Source organism: Gopherus evgoodei, chromosome 10 (assembly GCF_007399415.2).
Source record: "Gopherus evgoodei ecotype Sinaloan lineage chromosome 10, rGopEvg1_v1.p, whole genome shotgun sequence".
NCBI classification, from domain to species: Eukaryota; Metazoa; Chordata; order Testudines; family Testudinidae; genus Gopherus; species Gopherus evgoodei.
In genome coordinates, this window is record NC_044331.1 from 19,061,688 (window position 1) to 19,087,983 (window position 26,296).

At 42.5% G+C, this 26,296-nt stretch overlaps 1 protein-coding gene across 1 annotated transcript; it reads left to right on the forward strand.

Moving 5' to 3' along the window:
- FSD2 (fibronectin type III and SPRY domain containing 2) lies at positions 1-26,179 on the forward strand. Its single transcript, XM_030579003.1, has 13 exons — positions 1-133; positions 3,009-3,859; positions 3,949-4,044; positions 4,880-5,113; positions 6,961-6,983; positions 8,135-8,256; positions 10,945-11,100; positions 11,920-12,054; positions 13,065-13,218; positions 13,768-13,901; positions 16,525-16,657; positions 21,635-21,811; positions 25,098-26,179. The coding sequence occupies exons 2-13, from the start codon at positions 3,089-3,091 to the stop codon at positions 25,348-25,350; spliced, it is 2,388 nt and encodes a 795-aa protein (XP_030434863.1). The 5' UTR covers positions 1-133; positions 3,009-3,088; the 3' UTR covers positions 25,351-26,179.
- Positions 26,180-26,296: the final 117 nt, after the last annotated feature.

The window sequence follows — 26,296 nt, forward strand, 5'->3', positions numbered from 1 at the left end:
TCCAGTCACAGGAAGCTGGCAGGGAATTACCTTCATGTGAATAAATTTTGCTAGGAAAATAGATGTGAAGTTTGGTTCATCTCGGTTATAAGAAGAATATATGGATTCTTAAGATAAGAAGGCAAGTTTTTAGGTAGTAAGAGTTCATCTTTTCTTATGTGTTTTGTATTGTTGAACCTCCAGGACTTTAAAACATACTGCGTTATAACGGTATCTATGTTTGTAAATTGAGCAAACCACATAATCCAGAAAGTTTTTTGGCAGGAGAGTTCCAGACACTTTTAATTACACTTGTTTTAACGTGTGTAATTGAATTACAACATGCTAGGCAAAATACTTGATATTTCAGTTTTGACTTTAGTAGCAGATAATTTATAGTTTGTAAAACGGAATGTTTGGTTGTTAAATTATGAAACATTTTTGCAGGAGTTAGACTTTTTTTCAATATATATTTTAATATTGCATGACATATAAATGTGATTTATTGTATTGCCTGTGGCATATATAATATGGTCTGCCTTTTAATCAATATTTTTAGGTACAGTGAAATGTGTTAAGTCCAAGTTCAACTTTCATATCTTCAGTGACTGTGTTTGTATATAAAAGCAGAGGCTAGACTGTGTTCTCAGTTACACCAACGTAACTCTGGAGAATGGAATGTTTTCCACCAAAATTCTCACCAGTTCACTTCTAAAGTGATAGTAATATTTGACATCTATTAAGCCAAGATCCCAGTGAACTAATCTTATTGCTGGAAATTGGCTGTTATTCCATGATACATGTTTTAAAAGGAAAAATTTAATCTCTCACATAAACAGAGAAAAAAAGTCTTAATAAAACATTGTTAGCCAATTAACTGCCAGGAAATCAATAAAATCACAGAAAAAAAATGTGAAGGGATCGGAGCTAATGGAAACTGTAAGAGCTTTGAATGGCAATTTGGAAACCTCCCAAAGGCTACAGCTTCTAATGGATTCAATAAGCTTGATGATGACTGACAGTTTTGAGTCCTTCTGTGAGAGGAAGAAACTCACATTGTCATTTTAGTGTGTGATTAGATGTAATTGTGATATATGTTCATTAACATGCAATGGAAATGTTTGAACTAACACTTGAAGTATTTCTATGAACTCTTTAACCATAGCAATAAACTGCTGGAGACAAAAACAAATGTATTTATGCTCTCCATGCCCACGATCTTATTAGTGCTAATGAGCTGCATGGCGTTATAGTGAATTTTCAAACCTGACAGAGCACACCAAATGTTCTCTGAATATTAACATAAATTCTTATTATGATCTCAATTCCAGGTTTGCTAGAAGACCAGGGGTGGGGACTGTTCAATAAACGATGAGAGGACTTTGGCAAAACGCAGTAGGAGTGTGTGAGGTGGAGTGCATTACTTCAGTAAAACAGGATGCTTTATGCCATGATGAACGGCATGTAAATTCCACCTTCAGTAATTGGTTGTCTCCTTGCCTCTATAAGTCTATAGATACAGAAACAGTTACATACATATGTAGGAATCTATACAAATGTATTTAGAAAATTATACTTAAATTACATGCAATTCTCCCCACCTCCCACCCCAAAACTCCTATGTTAAAATAACATTATGAAGGTTATGAAGGTTGTAAAGTCAAGCACTCAAAAGTCATCTTCTGGGTGGACCAGCACTAGAGGTGGGTGAGACACTCTTTGCCCATTTTCTCCAAACACAACCCCCTTCTACTCAGTCTCTTTCAGTAGTCTCTGTCCCAAGTCTGTCTTTCCCCTACCTAGACAGTTCCACGCCACAGGCTTCTCATCCCAGTTCTCCCCTCCTGGTTCTTCACACAATCTGTCTCTCTTCACCACCCTGGCCTCCAGTCGTCCCACCACCTGCTCACATTCTTTAGCTGCACTGGTTCCCAGTTCCAAGATCGACCCCCAGGCTCCTTGTCCAATTTCAGTGTGTAACCTCTAGCTCTTTGGCCCAGTCTCTTTGCCCAGACAGGCCCAGTTTTCCCATTGCACTTTGACTCCTTATTAGGAGTCTCTTCTTCTCTTCTTCCCCTTCAGTTCTTTCCCCTTGCCTCACAGATTCTCAGTCTCAGTTTTCTTGCCTAGCTAGTCCCAGTCTCCTCAGGCACCTCATCTGAACTCAGTTTCCGCCTCCCACTCCCAACTACTGGCTCGTAGTCCCCCCGTGGCTTCCCTCCATGGCTCCCAGTCCGTCTCCTTGCCCAGCCAATCCCAGTCTCTTTGTACAAATCTACTCCTTCCTTCATCCTCGCAGGTCCATCTTTTGTCCTTTCTGCATTTGGTTCAGGCAGTTTTCTCCTTTGGGCTGCCTGGGCCCAGCACGAGGTCACTGAGAACAAGGAGAGACAGGCTCCCTCCCTGCACTCAGTTCAGGGGCATAGAGCTGGCATGCTTCACAGCAGCCCACAGCTTCAATTGCAGGGAAATTTCTCTCAGCCTCAGTGCAGATGGGCATTTAGTTGTTAAAATCTCAGAAGTCGACTGAGCATGTGTTGCAGTTCTCTGATTGCCATCTTGGTTCATTAGCACTAACTGTAGAGATACACTTTTCGCTCTGGATGTCCCCCAGTTTAGTCCCTGGTATTGGCCCCACCTGGCAACTGACATTTTACCATTATCCAATATGATTGACAAAACTGCTTTTTAAGATGTTTGTATTGTGTCACTCCTGCATGTCACCTTGACTAGGCTGTTCTTCCTACTGTTCTGGTGGAAACTCTGGTTTCCACTAGCCACTTCTGCAGAACACCAGTCTCCATTTTATCTTTCTGTCCCCATGCACACAAGAGGCCTTAGGTGTGTTTTGGATGAGCCATGGCAGATCCATTGACAAAAGTAGAGCCCTGTTGGGAAATCCATCTATTAATTCTGGTATTTTCCAGTCAAGGCCTAGCTCCAGATCAATGGCAGTCCTAAACACAACCTCTTCCATCTGTGCATTTTAAAGCAAACACACGGCTAATTCTTTTCTTTTTATTCTGAAGGACTAAAACACATTTCATCTGGTCATCTGGAAGGCCTTATTGGGGATACAGTACTGCTGGCATTCAGCCCTGCCACTGCAATGGAGAATGAATTTGTTTTCAGTAGTGATACAGCAGCTTTAGATCCAGCCACTGATCCATCAGCATCCACGATGTTTCCAGAATCTAATGAAAATGAGCCTGAAGGCTTAACTTTTTATCACATGGATCTCTATGAATCAAAGGGAAGATTAGAAATCTTTCCTGAAGAGCCAGCTGGAAGAGGAGATGGGGCTCTAGGTGAAACCACTGAAGAGTCAACAGAGCTTGGGGAAGATTTTCGCAGTTCTAACCGAAGTGCATATGACTTGGAAAAGGAAGTTGATGAACTAACAAAACTATATGGACTTGATGAGGATAAAGAAATAGATCAGGAGCTTCTTGGTGGGAATATAGCTACAGCTGGGATTTTAGAGAGCAAAGAGATACCAGCTGTCAAGGAAGATGTAGCAGCAGGATCATATGGCTCCATATATAATGCACCAAAGAGTAGTTCACCAGTAAATGGCTCTCAGCATAAAGAACACATGGAAAGCACAGAGGAACAGGAACTTCCTGGCAAGGAAGATGAATCTCAACACCTACACAATGCGAAATCATATGATGAGTTGCATAATCATGCAAGTTCCAAAGAAGAGCTTAGGAGTGATGACAGGCAAACTGAGCAGAGTATTCAACCAAACAGTGAAGAGGAAGCTGCTGATATTTATTGTGCTACTTGCAAGATTCCAATTCGAGCGTTTGACAAATTGTTTGGTGATCATAAGGACCATGAGGTGACCCAGCTTGCCAATGCAGTGGAAAGTGCAAAGGTAAGAATAACTCACTGGGTCTCTTCCATTATTCTGCATATCTGTTAAACAGTGTTCAAGCCTATTAATCATGATGCTCTGTTTGGTAGGAGGAGATTCAGAAAAACATGTGTAAATTAGAAGAACAGGTTACTGAAATGGAAAACTTTGCTGGTCACTTGGAGGAAATTTTCATTACTGTAGAGGTAAGCAATTTGCTCGTTGATTAACTCCGCAACGTGGGACCAGCTGAGTGCACAGCTGCTTTGACAAGACTGCAATGTTCACTTTTATACAGGACGAGTAATTATAGCAATAGAGGCCATGGTTACTGTGCACAAAATGTAACATGATACAATGCACTGCAGTATAGCAAGGGCTAGATTCAATCTTAGCTTATTCCAGCTCATCCCAGGGTGCCTGGCCCCGATAGTGGAAAATCTGAGTGGAAGGAGGTTGCAGTAGCACAAGGTAGCGGACAGTGGCTACAGCCAGGCCATGCTGCCTGAACAGTAAAAAGCTGCTGGCCAGGAAGCCCAGATTTGCACTTAAATCTTCCCTCCCACTGGACCCCTCATTTTGGCAGCGTGAGGATATAAGCATTAGCTGCTCAGCTCCCCTAGAGTGAATGCATGAATCCCCAATGGGGTGCTGTGGTTACCCCCACTGCAAATATATAGGTGGAAACACCTACGTATTGTAACTGGAATGTGCACCTATTCGTGTTTCTAGGTTTTAGTTTAGAGGCTGGTTTATTCCTCGCACTATTGTTTTACTACACTTTGCTATGTTTGTATTATATCTAGAATGAATGTATAGCATCCCCAATGCCTTTGTGGGGAGTGAGGGAGCTTAATAAATGGTTATAAAGTATGGTCATTATTTATAATCTAATGATAATATTACAGAGTCTAGTAACTATTTATATGTAACAAGATTGTCTTCGTTGTAACAATCACCTTGATTTGATATCAGTAAGATTTCCTTCTTACCGACCTCAATGGGCTTTGATGAATGAAATAAAACCCAAATGCCTTCCAGGAGAATTTTGGGCGCCAAGAGCAGAAGTTTGAGATGCATTACAATGAAGTGATGCAAACCCTAACTCAGAGATATGAAGAAAAGGTAGAAGGCCTTGGGGAAGAGAAGAAACAGAAGCTAGAAGCCTTGTATGGGCAACTGGTCAGTTGTGGAGAAAATCTTGACACCTGTAAGGAGCTGATGGAAACAATTCAAGAGCTGTGCAAGGACAAGGAGAAAGCTGATTTTATAAAGGTAAAGTAATTAAACTGGCAAGACCCCTTAAGCATGGTCTATTTCCACACAATTCTGCCCAGTCAAGAGTAGAAGCATCCAGCATTAAGATCATGAGTGATAGACTTTCCATAGAACATTCAAAGCTGGTCATGCACTCTACCTGCTAGGTTTATGATGATGTCAGTGCTCCAGGTGCTTTGCACATGGTACTAACTCAATCATAAGAAGTTCAACATTACTAACATTCATCAGCAGAGGTTTGTCACTGGTAAATTCAATGATTCATGAGCGTCATTCTGACTTGGAGAAAATACTGTTTGTTCTCCAGGTCTAACCACGTAAGAAACATTTGAAGTGCTTAGCAGTGTTCATTACCGCATGCAGTCTTAGCTTTCTAGCTCTAGTCTGGGCTCAAAGAGGCAGATTAATGCTTCAGTAGGATGTTGTTTGCCCTCACTTTGTTTTGCTCATTTTGCCAGGAAGTTCAAATATGCAGTTAAATTGGAGGCCCCAGCTGCACACACGAGGGACTTCTGCAAAATGATTAATGAAACCTGCCGTTGAAGCAACTTAGAGAAATATTTTTCTTTGACAGGTGCCCCTCCTCTGGGAAGATAACAGGAATTTTCAAAGTCGATGAGTGATCATTCTAACTTGAACTGTCCTATGATTGGTGTGTGGGGGTTGTGGGAGGGAGGACTAGGGAGCAATTCTGTAGCACAGCAGCAGCCACTTCAGAACTGGACATTGCAAAACATAACACCCTATATCACTTGAAGTCTAACCTAGAATATCGGGGTTGGAAGGGATCTCAGGAGGTCATCTAGTCTAACCCCCTGCTCAAAGGGGGACCAATCCCCAACTCTTGCTCTTAAGGATTGAACTCACAACCCTGGGTTTTGCAGGCCAATGCTCAAACCACTGAGTTGTCCCTCCCCCCCCGGATCTTTTCTATTTTGATCATTTTGATTCGGCTTATTGAGTGCTTTTCATGCTCTGACAGTCCCCTTTTCTGCTGCCTCATTGGGAATAGCCCAAAGCAGTTTTGCATTAGCCCTAGTAGCCATTTTTTCAATCTCTTTTGAGGTCAGAATGCTCCCCTCATGCAGCACGGAGGGGAGGAAATAGATGTTGGTCACAAGCTTGTGCAGCCAACAGGTTCAGGCATGCTGCTCAGATTGAGATGGAGCAGTACGTGCTGTGACCTGGACTCTCCATGGGCTGCATCTCTATATTATAGATGAGAATGGCCACAGCCTGCCTCCCTGAATTCAAATCAGGGTGGCCCTCAGCCACCTAGAAAATCACCAGCCTGCCCAAAGTTTGGGCAGCTTTGTCTTATATTAATGGGTGATGCTCAGTCTCCATCAAATAAGTGTCCATCACAGGGAGTGGGGAGCATTGTAATTTCTATGAGAAAAGGAGACAGATCATTCAACAAATGTATCTTCCCTTCATATCTGCAAAGGACATCCAGATCTCTCCACAGATTTTCCTTTCACCTCAGAGATGCTGCTTGTTCCTGCTAGAGCCAATCTGTGGGCAGGATAGCAAGTCTTTGCACTCTTGATTTAGTAGAAGCTAGTTGTGGGGACAGAGGTTGGTTGGTGCTGATTTACATCCCATGCATTCCTACTGCAAATTAGCTCAGGATCTGGTCAGCTGAAAATAAGAGTAAGCCTGAGCTTCGTTCTTGGTATCAGAAGTGTTATGAGAAAACAAGCTCTTTAGTTTTATGTGGCAGCATATAGAACAAAACCAGTCAGACAAATCTGGTCTTGTATAATCTGCTTTTGGGTTAATAAGCTAAATTGCTCCTGTATACATGGAAGACTTTCTATCTTTTTCTCTCTCTCTTTTTATAGGCTGCAGCACCCGTGGTGGATAGGTAATATCAATAGTATTTTGTTTTGCTTTTCACTCCTTCTCATCCAAAATAATCTTCTGAAAATGCTAACGTTGGGCATCCCGTGTTCTCAAGTATTTACTGATTTTGTGACAATGTTCTATCTTTGATGGGGTGCTCCAAATGTTACTGAAGCTAGGAGTTAGAGCTCTGCAAATCTTTCATCATTCTAGTTTAAATTGCCGCTGGAAAAGTCTCCAAAACAAGTTTAACAGCTTGAAACTGATTCTGAACTAATTGAATAAAGCACATATATAAGAGACAGAGCGTAACTAAATCAGTGTCACTTTGATTTAGTGATAGAAAACTGATTGCAATGACTGAAAAACAGAATTGCTCAAGTCTTAAATGCTCTGGATACAAAATCTGCCTAAACTGGGCTCTCTAAATACACAGGTTAGTAACAAGCTTATTTATACATTAATAAGGAGATTTAGTAAATGCAGCCAGAGGATGCTCAAAACTGATAACATGAAATATAGTAATGGTCAGAAAAGAGTCCTGGGATATGCCAAATCAACTGCAAAATGTATGTTTTAATTCACTTCAGTCCATCATAAAAACAAGTAGAAGAAAAAAGGATTGGCTTTGTCTTTTTAACTACTGTATAGCACCTTGTCCACTGAGGCCCTGACCTGGCTACTGTAATATGAATAATAAACAAGAATGCAGTTTTTGGAGGCAACAGCTTGCTTCCTTCAGAATTAGAGCTTTAGGGGAAAAATGTTCTCGTCACCTGCTTAATGGGACCACCCTATCTAGCATGCCAGCCAAACTAGTGCAAGACCAAGAATGACAAGGGGATGGACGGTAAGAACTGGCAGCAGGATTTGGCCCAATTTGGATATAACAAAATGTGAGCACGAATCTTATGCAGGTCTGAGAATACATTTCTGAATACATGATATGAGCAAGTGACAAATGGAAGCCAAGGTATGTCTTGTGCAACCATCTAGCCATTGTTTAAGAAAGGACTTTGCTCTCTTTTTAGTGTATCAGATAAGGCAGCTTTTTTATGAATGGCAAAATAAAGAGCTCTTTCTTCTTGTTAACACTGATGTTGTAGCCTGAAAGATCTCTCAGAGAGGATGGTACTATCATCTTATAGGAATTAGGCTCTTTTACACTTACAGGCTGGGAGAATTTTTAAAAAAAGATATGGATTTAGTGCTTTCAACACTGCCAGACTTTGAAGACAGAGTCATAGATTTTTCTGATGTTCAACAACTAATGGATTCCATTAATACCATCGCAGGTACTCATTCTATTTGATCCTTATTTCAATCCTATTTAAAACTCATTATCAATGTCATGTTGAATGGAAGCCTATTATTTATTCCTGGGGGAATTCTGCATCACAGTGCATGCGTAGAATTCATGGCCCCCGCAGATTTCTTTGCTTACCCACAGAAAAATAACTTCTGATGGGGAAGCAAAGGGAAGCCGCAAGAGCGGCCATGTGCCCATTCCCTGGCAGTGCAGACAGGTTGGTTTGGGCACCCAGAGCAGCCAGTAGACACATAAATAACCACCTGGGTGCAGGGGGTAGGGCTGGGTAGTCATGTGTGTGTGAGAGAGAGAGACACTCTGTCCCTCTTGCTTGCTATTGCAGCACGCTCAGTGTGGAGGGGCAGGGCTTTGGGGTGTTTCTGAAAAGGTAGGCATGGGGCAGGGCCTGTTCCCTCAGGCAGAGGAGAGTGTAGTAGCCTGCCTGCTTAGTGAATTTTTCCCATTGTTCTTAGTGAATTCCCCCAGGTGTATAAAACAGGTGTAAAAATTTCAAGGCTCCTTTACATTGTCAGAGTGGTGTAAAGGAGCTTTATTGTAAAAGACCGTATGGCCTTATGCTGCTTTAGTGATCAGAACTGGTCTAAATTTTTGGACTGAAAAAAATTCCTATCAAAATGTGTTCCATGAACTGTTTTCTACTGACCTTTTCGGAGATTGTCAGGAGCCAATATAAATTGTGAATTTGAGTCCCCAGCCCTCATTTGCTCTTCAGTTGCCTATGATGTAACATTGAGCAGATGGCTGCATATATTTGTTGCCTAATAATTAGAAGAAAAGGGTCAATACTAGCTACATTAATATTAGACAGAGGGGGGGTTGTGATTTCCTCCAATGTGCCCCACTCCCATTCTCTATCCATTGTATTGTAGTCTAAAAAAATTACCAAAATAATTGAAACTAGCTGGATTATATTGCATTATTTTGACAAAAATATGCAGAATTTTGCAAATTTTAAATATTGTGCACAGAATTTTTAATTTTTTGGTGAAGAATTCCTCCAGGAGTAATTATTTCTTTTCAAGGGTACTTGCAAGGACAAAAAGTTAGCTTGTGTGCTTATATATTTTGTTTGTTTGTATATTTATGATGGATAAAAGAGGCTTGGAAGTTAGTTATAGATTTTTTTTTCTGCTTGTTTTTTAACCTTAGAATTATCAACACTGTCAAGTATGGTCTTCCCTAGTTTTGCTGGGTGACTTTACTGGAAGACTCAGAGAAGTGGGTTCAGAGTTTTCTCAGCTTTTCCTTGAAGTAGCAGTGGTGCTGACTTTGTAACAAACTTGTCTACCGTTCCAGCTCATTGTACTAAATGGAGATTAATAAAAAACAAAAACAAAAGTTTAAAGCAGTTTGAACCACTTCTCTCAATTAATCAGATTTCAGTTGTTTGCTCTCCTGATGTTACCCTGTAGTTCTCCAGTCATCCCTGGAGTCCACAAAGGAAAACAGGGTACATAAGGTTTGACTTCCTAATTATTAAAAAAAATCCCCTTTGAAAATAAGATCTTTCAAGCCTTCTTTATGTATTATAACGAGTCAGAAAAGGCATGGCACTTTTTTTTTCTTTTTGCTGGTCACCTTTAAAAAGTTGTATTGAAAGGTTTGTCATGTAACCTGTTTGCCCTTGAGCATTATGCAAGTCAAGTACTTAACATGTTCCCTCACGTTTGTGCATTCAACATCACCTCCAGAGGCTCCTAAATACTGGAACTAAAAGCTTTATCTGTTGGTAGTGTGGTGTTTAGATGTTCCTTGTAATTATTAGAACTGGGAGCGCTGGCTGTTGGGAGTCTTAAATGACAGGAAACAGGAAGGAGAGAGGAGGAATTGAGGAGGTAGAGTGAGAGTTACAGAGGGTGGAGCAGCACCTTGGTAAAGAGGTTTCCACTTTAAAAATAAAGTCCTCTTGAAGTTTGTTAGTACCTTGCCTGGTTGATACAACAGGTAGGCAATAGTGCAGATCACTATAGACTTCTCTGCTGCAGCATCCTTCATCCTGTTAGCTCTGCATCCTGTGTGGTATGAGACAGCTTCCAGTTTTCCCTCCCTTTTTCACAAATAGTAAAATTAACCTATATGCACAGGGCCTGCAGCTCTCAGAACAACCAAGTTTAGGGAGCTGCCATAGGCTGAGGTTTATGTTTTTGTTGACTGAAAGCAAATCCCCGGAAGGGGGTCAGTTTGAACCAAACTCTAAGGGGCCTGGTTCTCATTCCCACTAGTTTTACACACTGACTTCAATGGTGTTACTCATGATGCACATCAATGTTAGTGAGGGTAGAATCAGGCCCAGTGTGTGTAGACTCTAATCAGAGTCAGGGCTCTGTGCTAACATGGGGCTGGTCTATGCTGTGCAGCAGAGTGCGTGCGTGCGTGTGTGTGTGTGTGAGAGAGAGAGAGAGAGAATTGTATAACGCGCTAAGTGTTGCACCCTAACAGCTCTAGGTAGACCCTGCTGATGTGCTCTGAAAGGTTCCCACATTAGTATAGTACTGTTTGCAATAGGACTATGTCAATGCACACTAGGTACCTTTTTGTTTTTTCTCTGTTAGTAACATACCATGCTTCCACTGAGGGAAAGTACCCTCATGCCATTAAATGTTTCTCTCATCACTGACGTGTTCATAAACTGAAATATCTGTCTTCATTTCAGCTCCTTCTGCTCCAGTGATAAATCCCCAAGCTCCCAACTCAGCGACTGGCACCTCTGTGAGAGTATGCTGGGGCCTATTCTCAGATGACACTGTCGAATTCTACCAGCTATATTATAAACAAGTCAGTGATGACACACCTAGTGAGGCGCAAGCTGGTAAGAAGGGACACATGTAGGCTCCAGTTCAGAAAGCAACTGGCTTCTGAAACCATCTTCAACAGCAGTCTCAAAAAGGGTTTCAGTGAATACAGCTGTACCTGCTGCTGCGAGTGCTCCGGGGATGGGTAGCTGATCTAACTTAAGGTATTTTAGAGCACAGCGCACCAGATTATCTACGTGGCAACTTAAAAACCCACAATCATTTTGCAGTTTAGCTCAATGCCAATAATAGACTGCAACTCTCCCCTCCTGCCCAGCCACCCCAGTTACAAAATTGCATTAGTTAATCCTGTTTGTAAGACTGCCTGTTGAAAACAGTTCCAGAGCACAGTCAATTTTCCAGCATAGATGGAGGCCTGAGAGTGCTGAATGGCTGTTTAGAAAGAAAAGCCAAACCCATGTTAACTTTACAAGATCCAAATAATGAAAACAACATTCTTTGAATGGCCTCTGCACATTTCCGCTGTTGGGATAAATTGACAGCGCTTGGGAATGTGCAGAGTCCATCCTGAAGAAACTCCACTGACAGGTGAGTAACCTTCATCATTTATTTTTGTTTAGTTTGGGTAGTATTAATACTACAGAAGATGTATGTACCCATATAGGATAGATGGATGAAGGCACCAGCAACTGTACCATGACTGAGTTAGCAATGTGATCTCAGAGCTAGTCAAACGGAAAAGACCGAAGAATGGTGTGGTACTCAGCTCAGAGGCACAATAAAAAGCAATGTTTTCCAGCAGTTGGGGCCATGGGTCAGAAGGATGAATGTCTGTGTAAAGGAACTGCATGAATACCTGGTGTTTTTCATTTCAGAACTCATGCTAAAAGTGAAAGAAGCATACTGCACAGTAACTAAACTGGTGCCAAATACACAATATGAATTTTGGGTCAGTGCTTTAAACACCGCCGGCGTCAGCGCAGTGAGTGAAAGAGCAGTTTATGTGACAGGTAAATGTACTTCATGACTATAATATGAGTAAGTGACTTTAGTATTGACGTTAATGATAACTCTCTGGACTTTATAATAATAATACTTTATTCAAACTGATTCTGCTGGCTTGGTGCTTTTAGTGCTGTGTAACTCCATTGGATTCAGTGGCGTTACTCCTGATTTATACTAGAATAATAAAGAATGGGCATTCAAGGACACAAAACCAGGTATTAGCTAAGCTAGAAATGGAACCCAGCTCTGCTGATTCCTATATTTAAGCAATGGACAATGCTGCTCTTTCTTCACGGTTTGTAAAGTTTTTGCTATTTTGTCCACCCGGCCGCACTTTGTAATTGCAGGGCACTAAAGTAGATTTTGATTCGTGATTAGACAGACCCACAAAGTTCAGATCCAGATCATTCAGGAGTGTTCAGGTTTAATTTTAACTTTTTTTTTAAAAAGCAAACATGAGTGCAAGGAGCACTTTTGAATAGGCAGTGCTATCAGACTAGAGGCAATTTAAGTAGCGTCTATGGAATGCCTCATAAAATCTGAAATGCATCAGAATCAAGCTCAGTCCCTGATTTGCTGTTCTCTTTCCTAGAGCAATTTAGAGTGAGAAGTCCTCTCTCCAGAATCTCTCTTAGGCCCTTAGGATAGCTGGCTGATGCTCTATTGTTTTAAATTAATAATCCATGCAGTGAAGATAAAGGATAATGGCAAGGATAAATCCACATGAAAAAGAACAGGAGTGCTGGACCAGCAAGGATTCGCATTTCATTCTGATCAATTGTTTTGTGGTTGCTATCATAACTTTAACAGGTCAAAGAATGCTTCTGACTAGCACGGGCATTTATCTACCCAAGAGTTTTCTATACATCGAGGAGGTCATGAATGAGTTTATCATTTAATATCAAATATCAATTCTGTGGAAATTAAACAACAACCCAGGAATGTTATTTACAAAGCATGTTTATAGATAATCCCATAACAAAATGGCTTAGAATCTATTTTATCTACATTTTAGCTCCTTCACCGCCTATCATTAAAAGAAAAGAGAGCCGAAGCTGTGAAAATGCAGCACTGGTATGCTGGGAATCTGGAAACATGAATCCTGTTGACTCCTACACGGTTGAATTGTCCAAACTAACAAATGGAGAGAATGGAGATATCATTACAGAGTGAGTCAGTCATCTATCACGCAGTTTGGGGATATGAAACAATGTCATGTGGCATGCAGTATATTTCAAAGCACTTTTAGGTTAAAAAGATGAGACAATATACTCTGAAATATACGAGTGGATGATGCACAGCATAAGCATTGGAGAATCATGAGCGTGTTCCCTGTTTCCTGACTGGATAAGTTCCACTCCTATTAGTATTTTGGTGTGAACACATGCAGAAAACAAACTTAAAGTTTGCTTTCCATATAAGAGAGGAGTCACTTTCTGTGACGTTAGTAAACTTGATTGCACAAATGTTTACGCAAAGTGAATTTATAAGGAGTTAGAATGTGGGTGAAATGCAGTAACTTTAAAATCTGAATAAACAGGCATTTCCCCCTCCAATATTCACTCTGGTGGCAGCTAAGCTGGAAAGAGTAAAATACTGTAAATGGTTCTAGGTTTAAAGAGAAGCTAATCATTTAATTGTGTTGTTTGGAAAATAGCTTCAAAAGAATTTACCTTTATTCTGCATCTTTTAATTTTCCATTCATTTATTTTCTACAGATCTATTGTTGGAATTCCTAACTGTGAAACTCTAATTCAACTGGAGCCAGGACAAAGTTATGTTATCTCTGTAAGAGCTGTAAACATGGGTGGTCCAAGTGAGAGAAGTGAACCTCTCTCTATCCACACCACAGGTGCTGTGATAAATCTCTAATCAGCTTTAAAAGCCTGATCCAAAGCCCACTGAAATCAATGGAAAGATTGCCACTGATTTCAACAGGCTACGTATCAGGCTCTAAATCTCTTGCATCTAGTCATAATTCTGGTATTTCTTGTGAACTGAATTTCTTGTAATAGTAAATATCTCATTTTAACTCTACATTTCAAAATGATATTTGTGGATTATATTTGTTGCTTAAAAATTACTGATGTTTCAAAACACTGCTGAAAGACTAAATCAACCCAGTGACCGTAGGTATTTGCCATGAACCTACACCATGTCAAATGTTGACATGCAGACAAACCAGGAGGGCTAGTTGGTAATTTTTCTTCACTCCTAGAATTACTACCTCATAAAAATGGAGCTTCTGGGAATTATGGAAGAATCAGTCAATCAGCACTTTTCATAATAGTTACGCAAATCCCTTCTGCACAGAATTTCTATTGTTGGCCATGAGGCTGATTATGTGGTCTGGTTCCCTTTACTCTACAATTGTAATCATGTTATCATCAAGTGTGTGACATTTCAACCTGCATAAATCAATCTAGGTATTTGAAATTACAAACAGCCGCTTGACGTCTGTTTGCCCTGCATGTGTTTGCTTTCAGTAACACATGCCAATAATTGCCATGCTGTTGTTTGTATTGTATTTGCATTGAAGTAACTGCATTTTGATTATGTTGATTTCCCTTGGGATTAGTGCCAAGAGATTTACCTTCACAAAGTCTACATTATGCAAACTCCTGATATTACTGGAAATGGGAAACACAAAACTGGGATGCTAGCAATGTCATCAGCAGTGAAAATGGATGCCCTGGGTTATCATCAGAAAGTGCTTTTGCTGGGGATGAAACATACGCTTTCCTTATTACCCCCAGGGCCGGCGCTTCCATTTAGGCGACCGCCACCAGGATTTGGGGGGTGGGGGTGGGGAATTCGGCAGCGGTGGGTCCTTCCGCGCTCCGGGTCTTCGGTGGCAATTCTGAGGGGGATTCTTCACTCGCTCCGGGACCCGCCACTGAAGTGCCCCGAAGACCAGGGGTGCGGAAGGACCCCCCCGCCGCCAAATTGCCGCTGACTGGGAGCACGGAAGGACCCCCGCATAGGGCGCCAAAAACCCTGGTGCTGCTCCTGATTATCCCTGCAGCACATGTTGCTCTTCTCCAGCATGCCCTGGACACAAAGCATCCCTGTTGCACCAGTGCCAGGATTGGGGGCTATCTCATAGGAGACAGGGACAAAGGTTGTTTTATGCTACTTATGCGCTTCCCCTTTGCTGGGCTGGCCAAAAGCTGCTTTGGCCCCTGGTCAAGTTAGAGCAGCCTGAGGACTGCTCTAACTTACATCCAGTTGCCTATAAACTGTCTCCAGGAATTAAAGATTAATCTTTAATTAAAGATTATGTCATGTGATAAAACCTCCACGAAAATATCCAACCAATATTGGCAACCCTACTATAAACTCTAGGTGCCATGGTGCCAGTTAGGAATAACTGAAGCTCAGCAGCCTTCACCATCCCTCCATACTCCCTTAGATATCCTGGCATACCCCTTGCCCTGAGTGTTCCTGTAGCTAGCTAAGCCTTCTCCACAATTGCCAGTGAACCTCTCCACCCCCAGATAGGAGGAGTTCCCTGGGAAGCACCTACCGTTGCTTGATAGTCATTTCACACAGTGGAACCAATGTACAATAACTGCACTGCAAAAATGAACTGGGCCCCACGTTTCTCTTTCTCTGCTGGTTATAACAGCATTAACATAAATACAAAAAAGCAGCTTTTTGCTTCTGCTGGATGGGCAGATTCAGTTTTGCTCATTTTTGTTGGTGCGTCAGTGGCAGTGACCCAGCAGGTCTTACCTGCTACCTAGCGTAAGATTCTAGTGCAAAAAGTTATTGACCCTGCTGTGACTTCCCGAGCCCTGCTTTGGCCTCTTTGTGCTGTTTGGGGATTTCTCCAGCAGATTCTCCTTGCACAGGGGAATCCTTAGGTGGTGCAGTGCACCATCTAACTCCACATTCCAAGGAATAAGACAGCAAGTGCATTGTGCTCTGGTGATCCCCTGCTGGCCCATGGGGCCATGCTCAGTCAGGACTAGTTTGGAGCAATCCTACATTAGGGGCCGAAAAGACCCCTGGACTGGGGAGCTGCAAATGGCTCCATTGCAGCTTCTGCAACCAGTACTTACAGGCAGCAGTTGAGGATGGAGGCCATAGTGAATAATTCAAACCCCTTTCCCAAGTCATTATTTTTTTAAAATACCTTTTGGATTATGATAGAGATGAGCCAAAACTGGAACTTCAAAACCAACCCCATAATATTTCTGAGAGGGTGTAACATCTTAATACTTGGTTCTCAACCCAACTCTTGGCTTTTGGTCCTAGGCCAGATGAGGCCTGTTTTTTGTATCAGGGTGACTTTAGGCCCGTAATGGAGGAAACTCACAAGATCAGCCTCTGACCCATTTCCAGTTCCCTAATTAACCCCAATCTGGATCCAGCCACTGCTCTCCAGCCCAGTGTTAGTTTATGTATACATTACTTAATGCAATTTCAATGTGCTGAGACAAATAAATTACAAACATTCTGCTCTCTTGTAGGCACTTACTTTTATCTTAATGAGGACACTGCCCATCCTTTGCTGTCTGTTCTAGAAGATGGATTAACAATTGCTTGCAGTGAAATAGAAAACCTAGAATGTGATTTGTCCTTCCGTGATAACGGTTTTACAAGGTACACATAGGAATTTAGCACTCACAGCAGATGTACTTTTTTTCATAGCTGGTTGTTTTTTGTTTGCATGCAATAATTTTAAATTCTCTTCAAAGGGCTTACTGACTTGAGATCCCTCTTTGTGTTCAATCTAGGCAGAGATTAACTTTTACCATGCCAAAGGAAAGCCTCAGGGCAGCATATTGCTCTTTTAGCGCTGTGTTTATAATGTATAGCGGTCTCATTTTTCAAAAGTGCCAATAGATGCCTCCATTTTTGGGTTCCAAATACAAGGCACCTTAGAGGGGCCAGATTTTTCAGTGCTGAGCACCTGCTCTTTGAAAATCAGGTCCTTTATGGCATTTCAAATTGTGCCACCAAAATCACTAGTCACTTTGGAAAGTGGTAGGCCATTATACTCATGTGATTCACACCATGAGCTTGATAAGAGCCAGCGGTGGGTGAAACTTACCGCACAACTTTTTTTTCAAGCATAAAATGCAGATTCAGCAACACTGAAGCATTTAGTAAATTAATGTGGATTACACAGAATTGTCATAGTAAATACAAATAAAAATCAAACCATTTAGTTTAGATATTTTCACAACAAAACACTGATTTTTTTTCCAGTTAGAAACAACTTTGAGTTTCAAAATATCCTTTAGTTGTATTTAAAAAACAACAAGTTACAAATGGTCAAAATTTTAAAAAATATTTTTGATTTTGTCAAAATAAATTATTTTGTTCGACCTGAAAGGCAATTTCATCTGATTTTTCGATTTGCTGAAAATTTCAAAAAATGTCATTATTGATTCAATTTATGTTGGCATAACTTATGTCACTCAAGGGTGTGAATAAACCACTCTCATGATGACATAAATTACACCAACATAAGCACTTGTGTGCACAGTGCTAAGTCGGCAGGAGAACGCTCTCCCATCAACATACAGCATCTTCACCACATGTGCTGCAGCTGCATTGGTATAGCTCTGTGTGTCAAAGGGTGGAGATGGATGGCAGGAGAGAGATCACTTATGTGTCGACATGCCCTCAATCTCAGCACAAAGGTGATTGTTTTAAACTCACTTCAGCGTTAGCGCTCCTGCATGCCCAGAATAGGGGAGACAGGTAGAGTAAAGAGCCACCTTTGCCTCTACACCAGGCATGGGCTGAGCATAGCTTGGGAACTAAGACTCTGACCCTCAGACATTCGCAAAAAGCCCTCATTTTTTACTTAGTCCCTTTTCAGAGCAGAACTCCTTTAAACGGCTTCCAGGCTCTGTCGCTTGGTAATCAAAACTACCCCAGCCATTCAGAGGGACATTGTTATTGAACTTCATATTTTTTTGCTTGCTGCTCATTTTGTAGCATCATTAGAATTTCCTCTGTGATTGCTTCAGCTTGTGTTATATAAATTATATCGTCCTTCTCATTGCATGACACTTGTGCACATAGACAGATCTCTTGCCTTTGAAACTCATTTCCCTTTTAATTCTGCACAGAGCCCAAAGATGAATGTCACAAAAACTGCTCAAAATCATACGCTCTTAATCCGGCAGCAGTGGGATTTGAAAATTAGCATAGTTACTAGATTTTTTTTTAATATAGTGATCCAATGCTTGTACGCTTCATAGGCTCCCTCTCCTGTTACTAAACGCTGCCAAAGTTGCCATGGCAATGCCGCCTCACACATAATGGAACACAGGGGTGTCTCTATGGGTTCTTATTCTTGCTATTCATGGATGGTGATATTTGGGGCTGTTTTTATCTGTTGCTATTGAAAGGAAACCACCCAGCTTGCTTCTTACTAACAATTAACTATGGCTAAAATTTTCAAAAATGCCCAATTGACGTAGGAGCCTAAATCCCATTTTCAACAGTGACTTAGGTACTAAGGCCCAGATCCTCACAGGCATTCAGATGCATAAGGGCCAGATTTTTAAAGGTATTAAGATGCCTAAAGTTGCAGAGAGGCCCCTAGTAGAATTTTCAAAAGCACATAGCTGTCTAACTCACACTGATTTCAACACCTTTAGGTGCCTAAATATATTTTAAAATCTGGCCCTTAGGAACCTAAGATTAATTGAAAATTGGTGCAATTTAGTAGCCTAAGGGTCAGATTTACAAAGATATTTAGGCACCTACAGATGAAGATAGGTGCCCAGAGGGACTGACAAATATGCTTAAACAGGTTAGACATTTTCAATAGGAGTTAGGTGCCTGTCTCCCTTTGTTTCAGTTGAGTTGTCCACTTAAATACATTTGAAGATCTGGGCCTAGGTCACTTCTGAAAAAGGGATTCAGGCTCCAATTGTTACCCACTTGCTTAAACTGAAGCAAAAATAACTATTTTTATTAACAATCCTGAAATGTGTTTTTAAAAACTGGAATCTAGCTGCATTCGTTTAAATTACACTAGTCTCAGCATTTCAACATGGCCCAACCAAGAGTCCGGAGTGCTAGGCCAAATATGAAGGATGTGTCACTGGCCACTCTCAGAGGCAGGGTATTAGACTATATGGACCACTGGTCTGGCCCAGTATGGGAATTCCCACGTGCCTTGCCCTGTGCCTATGTGAGGGCCCCCACATCCTAGCACCCTTCTTCCATGTGCAGAACAGTAGTTAGCCCAGAGGATTTGAACCTCAGTGTTTTGATTTCGAGCCAAAAATTAGGCCTTTTTATAGTTAAAAGAACCAACCTACCATTGCTCAAGTGAAGCATGCATTTGCTACAGCCACACACAGTCCATTTCCAGGCAATGCCAGGTAAATATCACAGAAGCAGTATGGACACTGCATTAGTACTGGGGGTGGAGAAAGCATAAAACTTAGATCTTTTATGGAAAACATCAGGCCTTTTTTCCAATAGATGAGTGTGTGACTAGATGGCACAATGGTAAAGGAACCAGGAACTAGAAGATTTTCTCCATTAAAGTCCATCCGATGATTCTGAATGGGAGTTCAGACATCATCCTACGGGCTCTTTAACGATGCACATAAATAGCTGGTGCTGGCACACTAATAATTCTGAACTCTGAGACTGAGTTTTTGAAGCTGCTGTGAACTCTCTGAACCCTCTATTATACCAGGATACTGGAAACGGTTCCTGTATCAAAATCACTAGTGCTACAAGGAAATTCTACAGCAAGCTTTTTTCTGAAAGATTTGTAATCTGAAACAAAATAACGCATTTCCTAACCCTCTAAATCAGGGACAGGCTTGCTGTGCTAGCTTCTCAATCTGAATTACTATGGCAATCCTTTGTTCCCAGATGCTTGCATGTGTCCTCCCCTCCCCACCCCACAAACTCATACAAAATGCAGGAGCAAGAATTCTTCTCTGAAGTCAAATTTCAACAGGCTTTGGTCTTGAGACATTTACTTGGGCTTCTAATGAACTACAGAATTGCTTTAAGTGGTTGCTGCTTAGGTGCTGCATGGCCTAGGAATCTTCCCTTGCCACTTACGCACCTCTTCATGCATTAAGCTCCCAGCATGCTGGGATTTTAATCATGCCTAGAGGCAGCTGAGTTCTGTACTTTTGCCAGCTAAGTCCTTCGCCTTTGTAATTTACTTCCACAAAATAAAAACCGAGCCTGTAAATCTGCAATTAAAACTTATTTGTGTGATTTATCACCAGCTGTGCTCTTTGACATTGACATGAAGGGGGCCACAGCATTGATCTTTCCAGAGGAAGACTGAATACAGCTGGCTAGCCCTTTAGGACTAACTGCCCTTGATTAAGTGTAGTTGAGAAGTTTCAGTAACATACAAATTGCTAAAGGCACTAAACAAATGAACTCAGCCTCTGTCTAAAGGCCCCATGAGCCAATGAGATATAAAGACAAGTTTGAGAGGGAACAAATTCAGAAGCAGTTTTGACACCCATCCTGCTCTGCATACAAATACTGGGTTAGAGTCTGCCACTCTGACTCACACTGAGTCTTATCCTATTCAGTAAGCAGCCCCATTACTTCCAACACTTTGGGGTGCGTGTCTGTGGGTGGGTGAATTGGAAGGTAACTGTAAAGCCCTGGCTGCATGGGAGAAACACACATTTATAGCTAAGGGTTAGCTTGGCCACGTCCCCTTTTCCCTGCTACCCTGACAGCAAGGAGCATATTGGAAGAGTCTCAATCTTGCTTCCAGACCAAAAGTGGATCATGACTGCTCTGGGGCAGTTAAGCAGATGTAGGACTCGATTCTGCTGGCAGCATGGCACAAGGTGGTTGTGCCATACTAGAGGATTAGACCCTGGGTTTCTGTGGATTTTACCTTTACTACAATAACCAGCCTGTGGAATTTTTAGCTAAAAAACACCCTGATGGAACTGTGGCTCTTATAAAGCCTGATCCTGCACCACTGCAGTCGATAGGAGTTTTGCTATTGACGTCAATGGATACAAGATCAAGACCCCACTAAAGCACATTTGTCTGGCTCTATGCTGCTTGCTGTATGTGCTGCTGGAAATGAAAATGCACAGTGAACAGAAATTGAAGTTTATTGCTAAAACAGTCTTTCACACAAGCCTGATTTATCTAGCCTTTTAGCTATGTTAAACCCCATCACGTTCATTATGGTATAACAACAGTGTATACAACCTGTATCTTGGGACTCCGTTTCCAGCAAATTACTATTTGGCCTACAACCAAAAAAATATAGTGTTATTCTCTCTCTTCCTATAAGATCTCAGCATACACTTTTACTGTATGCTATAAAATGCATAGACATACATCTAATGACTTTTAAAAAGTTTAACAGGATGATAAATACTTCATTTGTATTCTCTGGGCCAGAGCCTCAGCCAGTGTAAATTGGAGCAGTTCCACTGACTTCAGGAGAGCTGTATCAGTTTATGCTCGCTGAGGAGCTAACCCACTTGGTTGACAAGTCAGTTGGATCCACTTTTATTGGTAAATATTTAATGTTTGTGCGAAGATTTAAGCATTTTAAATGGTATGCATATAAAATCACATGCTCTGATTTTCCTTCCCCAGATGTATTGCTATCCTAGGAAGCATGATACCATTCCAAGGGAAACATTACTGGGAGGTGGAAGTTGATGAAAATATGGAATACAGGGTCGGCGTGGCTTTTGAAAATACTCACAGACACGGGTACCTGGGGGCAAACAGCTCATCCTGGTGCATGAGGCATATTGTCACACCGGCAAGGTAAACACTCTAGGCTGCATCACTCCAGATCCTTCAGGAGCCACAGCAAACAGAGCTGTTTGTGGCATCCAGCAATGGGCGGATTACAAAAAGCCTAAGCCAGCCATTGAACAGTGTTGTTGTGAACTTCCATCTTTGGCTCTGTGAACTGGTAATGGAAAGATATATTGGAAACATTATACAAAGGTCTTTTAAGCTACTTAATGGTTCTAGTCAGCAGCAGCCACCTCTCCATGAAGTGGGCCATCCCACATTTAAATCCAAGCAAAATCAGCATTGTAAAAGTTGGTCACAGACCCCCTTTGAGGTCATTCAAACCTCCAACTGGAAACAGCCCAGGTGATGGATCCATTTAGACTGTAAATGATGCAGGTATTTGGCTAAACCCAGAAGTACATAATTTATTTGATTCCTTCCCCCCTGCCAAGGCACTTAATGGAGATAACTAGATGCAAGGTGTCTTTCTTGCTCCTCTGCTAAGCCTGCAGGTCAGGACCCAGAGAGAATAGAGTGCTCCTGAGCACAAGGGCCATCGCCAGGGTAGCACTTCCAGTGGTATAACATGGCCCCAAGGTGGCTGTCACAGCTGTAGTCTAGTGCCTCCTTTGGGCCACTCACCAAACTGCTATAAGGGGATCCAGCTGCTGGCTCCCCATGTATGGGAGTCTCAGCAGAGCCAAGGCACTGTCCGTTTCTTGAGGTCCCTAGGCATGCTCTCAGGGTGGAGATCCTCTTTCCAGTATATCCTCATGAGAGTTGCAACCATGGGATCCACCCCAGACACCCCCTCATCCCACAGAGTAAACACGTAGTCTCCCAGAATCCACTCAAAGGTGTGAGCTTTTCTGGTTTACCTCTTCAAGGCGGCATACGATAGGCATAGCATATAATTACAGACTCTTTGCACAGGAATCTACAGCATTTTTGCTCCTTAATAGCATGAGAAACGGGCAGATCTATACAAAAATAATAAACCTTACACACATTTCCTTGCCTCATTTTACTCACCGGTTCAGAGCATTCTTTGGGCTGGTGCCATCCAAGGTCTTTCTGTTGCAGTGCATGGCTTGGGCTCCGAAACATGGAGTCTTCTGCCCCCAGCTTACCTATTCTGACCGGCCACGTTCCCCTCTTCTGCCCGAAACTTCCTGTGTGTGTCTTTCCGAATCTTTTCTCTGCAAGTCCTTTTATCATCTCCTTCTTTGTGACCTCTCTCTCTTTGTCATGCTTGGAGAATTTCCACTCTCTCTACTCCCCTCCTCCCTTCAGACAAGAGGATGAAGCATCTTCTGCCAGCTCCAGGCAACTTCCTTAGCAAATCCACTGCCCTAAGTTGCTTCATCCTGACTGGATGGTAGCTGGGTTCTAATGACCCACCATTAGGGTCTGGTGGACATGTGACGCAAAGTGATGGATACACAGCAACAGAGGGGCATTCATGATATAGCAGTTTTCACAGTAACTACTTTGCCATAGCAACCAGAATTCATGTCATAAACAGGTTCCATAAGTCATCCCCAAGACCACTGCTTCCCTATGAGCACCCAGGGGCAGATGGGAGATGCAGAACACACTGCATTGGTTTGCAGCGAGCATTAAGAGCACACCCTGATGCATTCCCACTGTGTGCCTCACCCAGGGCACCGCCATTGAGGGAGTCCCCATGCTCACCACCATTCAATGGATCAAGAGCTCAATTTGGACCCTGGCTATGTGACTGCCCTGTTAATATCTGGGCTCACCTCTCACACAGGAAGGGCTGCTGCTCACTTCCAGGCCAGACCTACCAAACTTATTACCTCTCCTACTCCTGCAAGAAGGCTGGTTTGATTTCCCTGCTAAATGTGGCTAAGATGTGCAGTTAGTGACTCTGGGGGAATCTCATGAATAAGGACTTTAGGGGGAAAGATAAACTGACATGGGCAAGGCTCTTTCTGAGTCACTTCCAGGCCCTTCTTCTGCAAACACTTAGGGAAAGCAGGCTGCCATCGAGACCAGGCTGGGAGGAGCGGGTGGTGAGGGAAGAAGCTGTCCCTTGTGAAATGCCAAATCACTTCACTGCTGCTACTGAAAAATGGTTCCCATTTTCACTCCAAAGTGCTCCCACAGGAACAAAGGCTACGTGTTCTCAGTCTCGACACTGTTAAAAAGCCTGTGTTTCCAGCTGCAGCGCTCTGCACTGGGGAGCTGGTATACGAGTGTCTGAGCAACTGTTAAAGGAAGTGACTTAATGGAGGAGAAAAGGTCTGACTCCATTACAAACACCTGACTCAGCAAGCACTGAAATCAGAACGCTGTTTGCTTGTGATGTTTAGTTGTATCTCAGGAGTCATGACTAAAGATACCATCATCTAGTAAATGAATATGCATAGCTAGAACCCAGTGGGTTTTCTCAGCAGCACCATTCTTGTTGAATTAGGAGTTCTTTTGAGACAAGTAGCCAGAGATGCAATTTAGCTTTACAACTGGAGCTAGTTACTTTGGATGCCATCAACTCCTCCACTAAATTAGACAATCTCTGCTCAATGGGCTAAATTCCTCCATCTGCTAATAGGAGCGAGCAGTGTCAGTACCCCAAAGGAGCAGGGAAGATGGTTCAGCAGCATCTACGTCCCCTGGAGCACCTTCCACAGGACTTGGGCTCAAGGGATAATAGGGCTGGATCTAGAGGGGTGGAGTGGCACAACAGTTGTTCTTTAGACAATGCTCCTTGCCAGAGCCTGCAGCTATTCAACTGCAGATCTGAGCAGGGGATAAAGCTACTCTAAGCCAGATTAACTTCCAGTGGATTCTATTGTGCAGCTGGAAGGGGAGGTGGCTGGTACAGCATAACTCCTATATCATGGGGGTGGCTTCTGAAGATGTACAGATGCCTACTGCACCTCAGGTCACCCGCTCATTTGAGGCCAAACCCCTGCACATTTAGCAGGGATGGGGAAAAACATCAGAGGTCATAGCCCCCTACCTTGATTTTTCCCAGATGGGGAGAATCCGGGCCTGCGTAAAGATTGTAAGACTGCAGCTGACAACTATATACGTCTGCAGTTTTAAAGAGACTGTTCATGCTGTGGGTGGGGTGAGACAGTCTGTACATTGTGGGCGAGGTACGGCTGTACATACATTGTGTGCAAGGAGGGACGGTCCATACATTGTGGGGTAGGGCAGAATGGGATGGTGTTGCAGGGCTGTCCGTACACTGTGGGCGAGGTAGGGCTGTACATACGCTGTGGGAAGCAGCTTCCCTCTACAAGACAAATTGTTCATTTCTTCCTATTTTAATTTGCAGGCACAAATATGAATTTTTGCACAGTGGGACAACGCCAGACATTAGGATTACAATTCCCCCCAAGAGGATTGGCATCCTGCTGGACTACGACAACTGGAAATTGTCTTTTTTTAATCTGGATATTGCACAGCACCTTTATACATTCAACAGTCACTTCCAGCACTATGTGCACCCCTGCTTTGCTTTAGAAAAGCCTGGGGTCCTAAGGATACGTAATGGCATTGCGATGCCCACATCTATTACTCTTTTATGATCTATGGCTTGAGTGGCAGCTGCTGAGCATGGCACATCTGTGTAACAAACTGACAAAAGCCCTATATCACAATCACTTTCTCCCTTTTAAGTACACACTTTATGCTTCAGCGAATAGTTAAAGGCCCAGTACCGCATGCAGAACTCCTGTGGAAGGCACCATCAGCTGAAGGCTTGCAGGATCAAGCCCGCAGACTGCTATATCTGTCCTATGTCATTCAGAGGCTTCATAAGCGCAGAAAGTTTCTCCCCTTGCTGGAGGCGGACAGGCTCATGCTAGCACACTAAAAAACGCAGCATGCACACTGTGGCTTGGGCTAGAGCTCGAGCTCATGCTCTCAGGTCAAGGTAGCAGGAATATTTCTAGCTGAGCTGGGAGCTCACTCCTACCTGTAGTGTAGACATTTCACAAGCTTATTAGGGTATGTTCACAGAAAGAGAGGAAATAGCTCCAGGGATTGACTTCCTGTGAAAGGAAAGTCTCTTCCTTTTAGGGCACTGGTTTGAATCCAGCCCAAGCTAACAGTGACAAGCAGTTTGGTCAATGGGAAATTAGTCAGTAGGGTCAGCCCTGTTCTTAGTGGAGAGGAATTCAGATCACAAGAGCCATTACACTTAGCTCCATTGTCAGCAATCTCCAGAGAGGGCCAGGTCCAAACAGATATGGAGATTTACCTTCCTTGTCCTTTCTAGAGGTGATCGCATCAGCTGAGGTTTGACACACAGAGGGGACATTTGAGTTGGGAGGTGTGAATCCCTACCCAGGCTTCAGAGTAGCAGCCCTGTTAATCTGTATCCGCAAAAAGAACAGGAGTACTTGTGGCGCCTTAGAGACTAACATTTATTTGAGCATAAGCTTTTGTGGGCTATAGCCCACTTCATCGGATAAATAGAATGGAACATATAGTAAGGAGACACACACACACACACACGGTGGGAGTTGCCCT

Bases quoted from the DNA above. Each gene is read 5' to 3' on its own strand.
- FSD2 (XM_030579003.1), top strand. From the start codon at position 3,089: ATGGAGAATGAATTTGTTTTCAGTAGTGATACAGCAGCTTTAGATCCA. The intron at 12,055-13,064 runs GTAAATGTACTT...TCTACATTTTAG, and splicing joins AAGAGCAGTTTATGTGACAG to CTCCTTCACCGCCTATCATT. The intron at 16,658-21,634 runs GTACACATAGGA...TTCCTTCCCCAG, and splicing joins CGTGATAACGGTTTTACAAG to ATGTATTGCTATCCTAGGAA.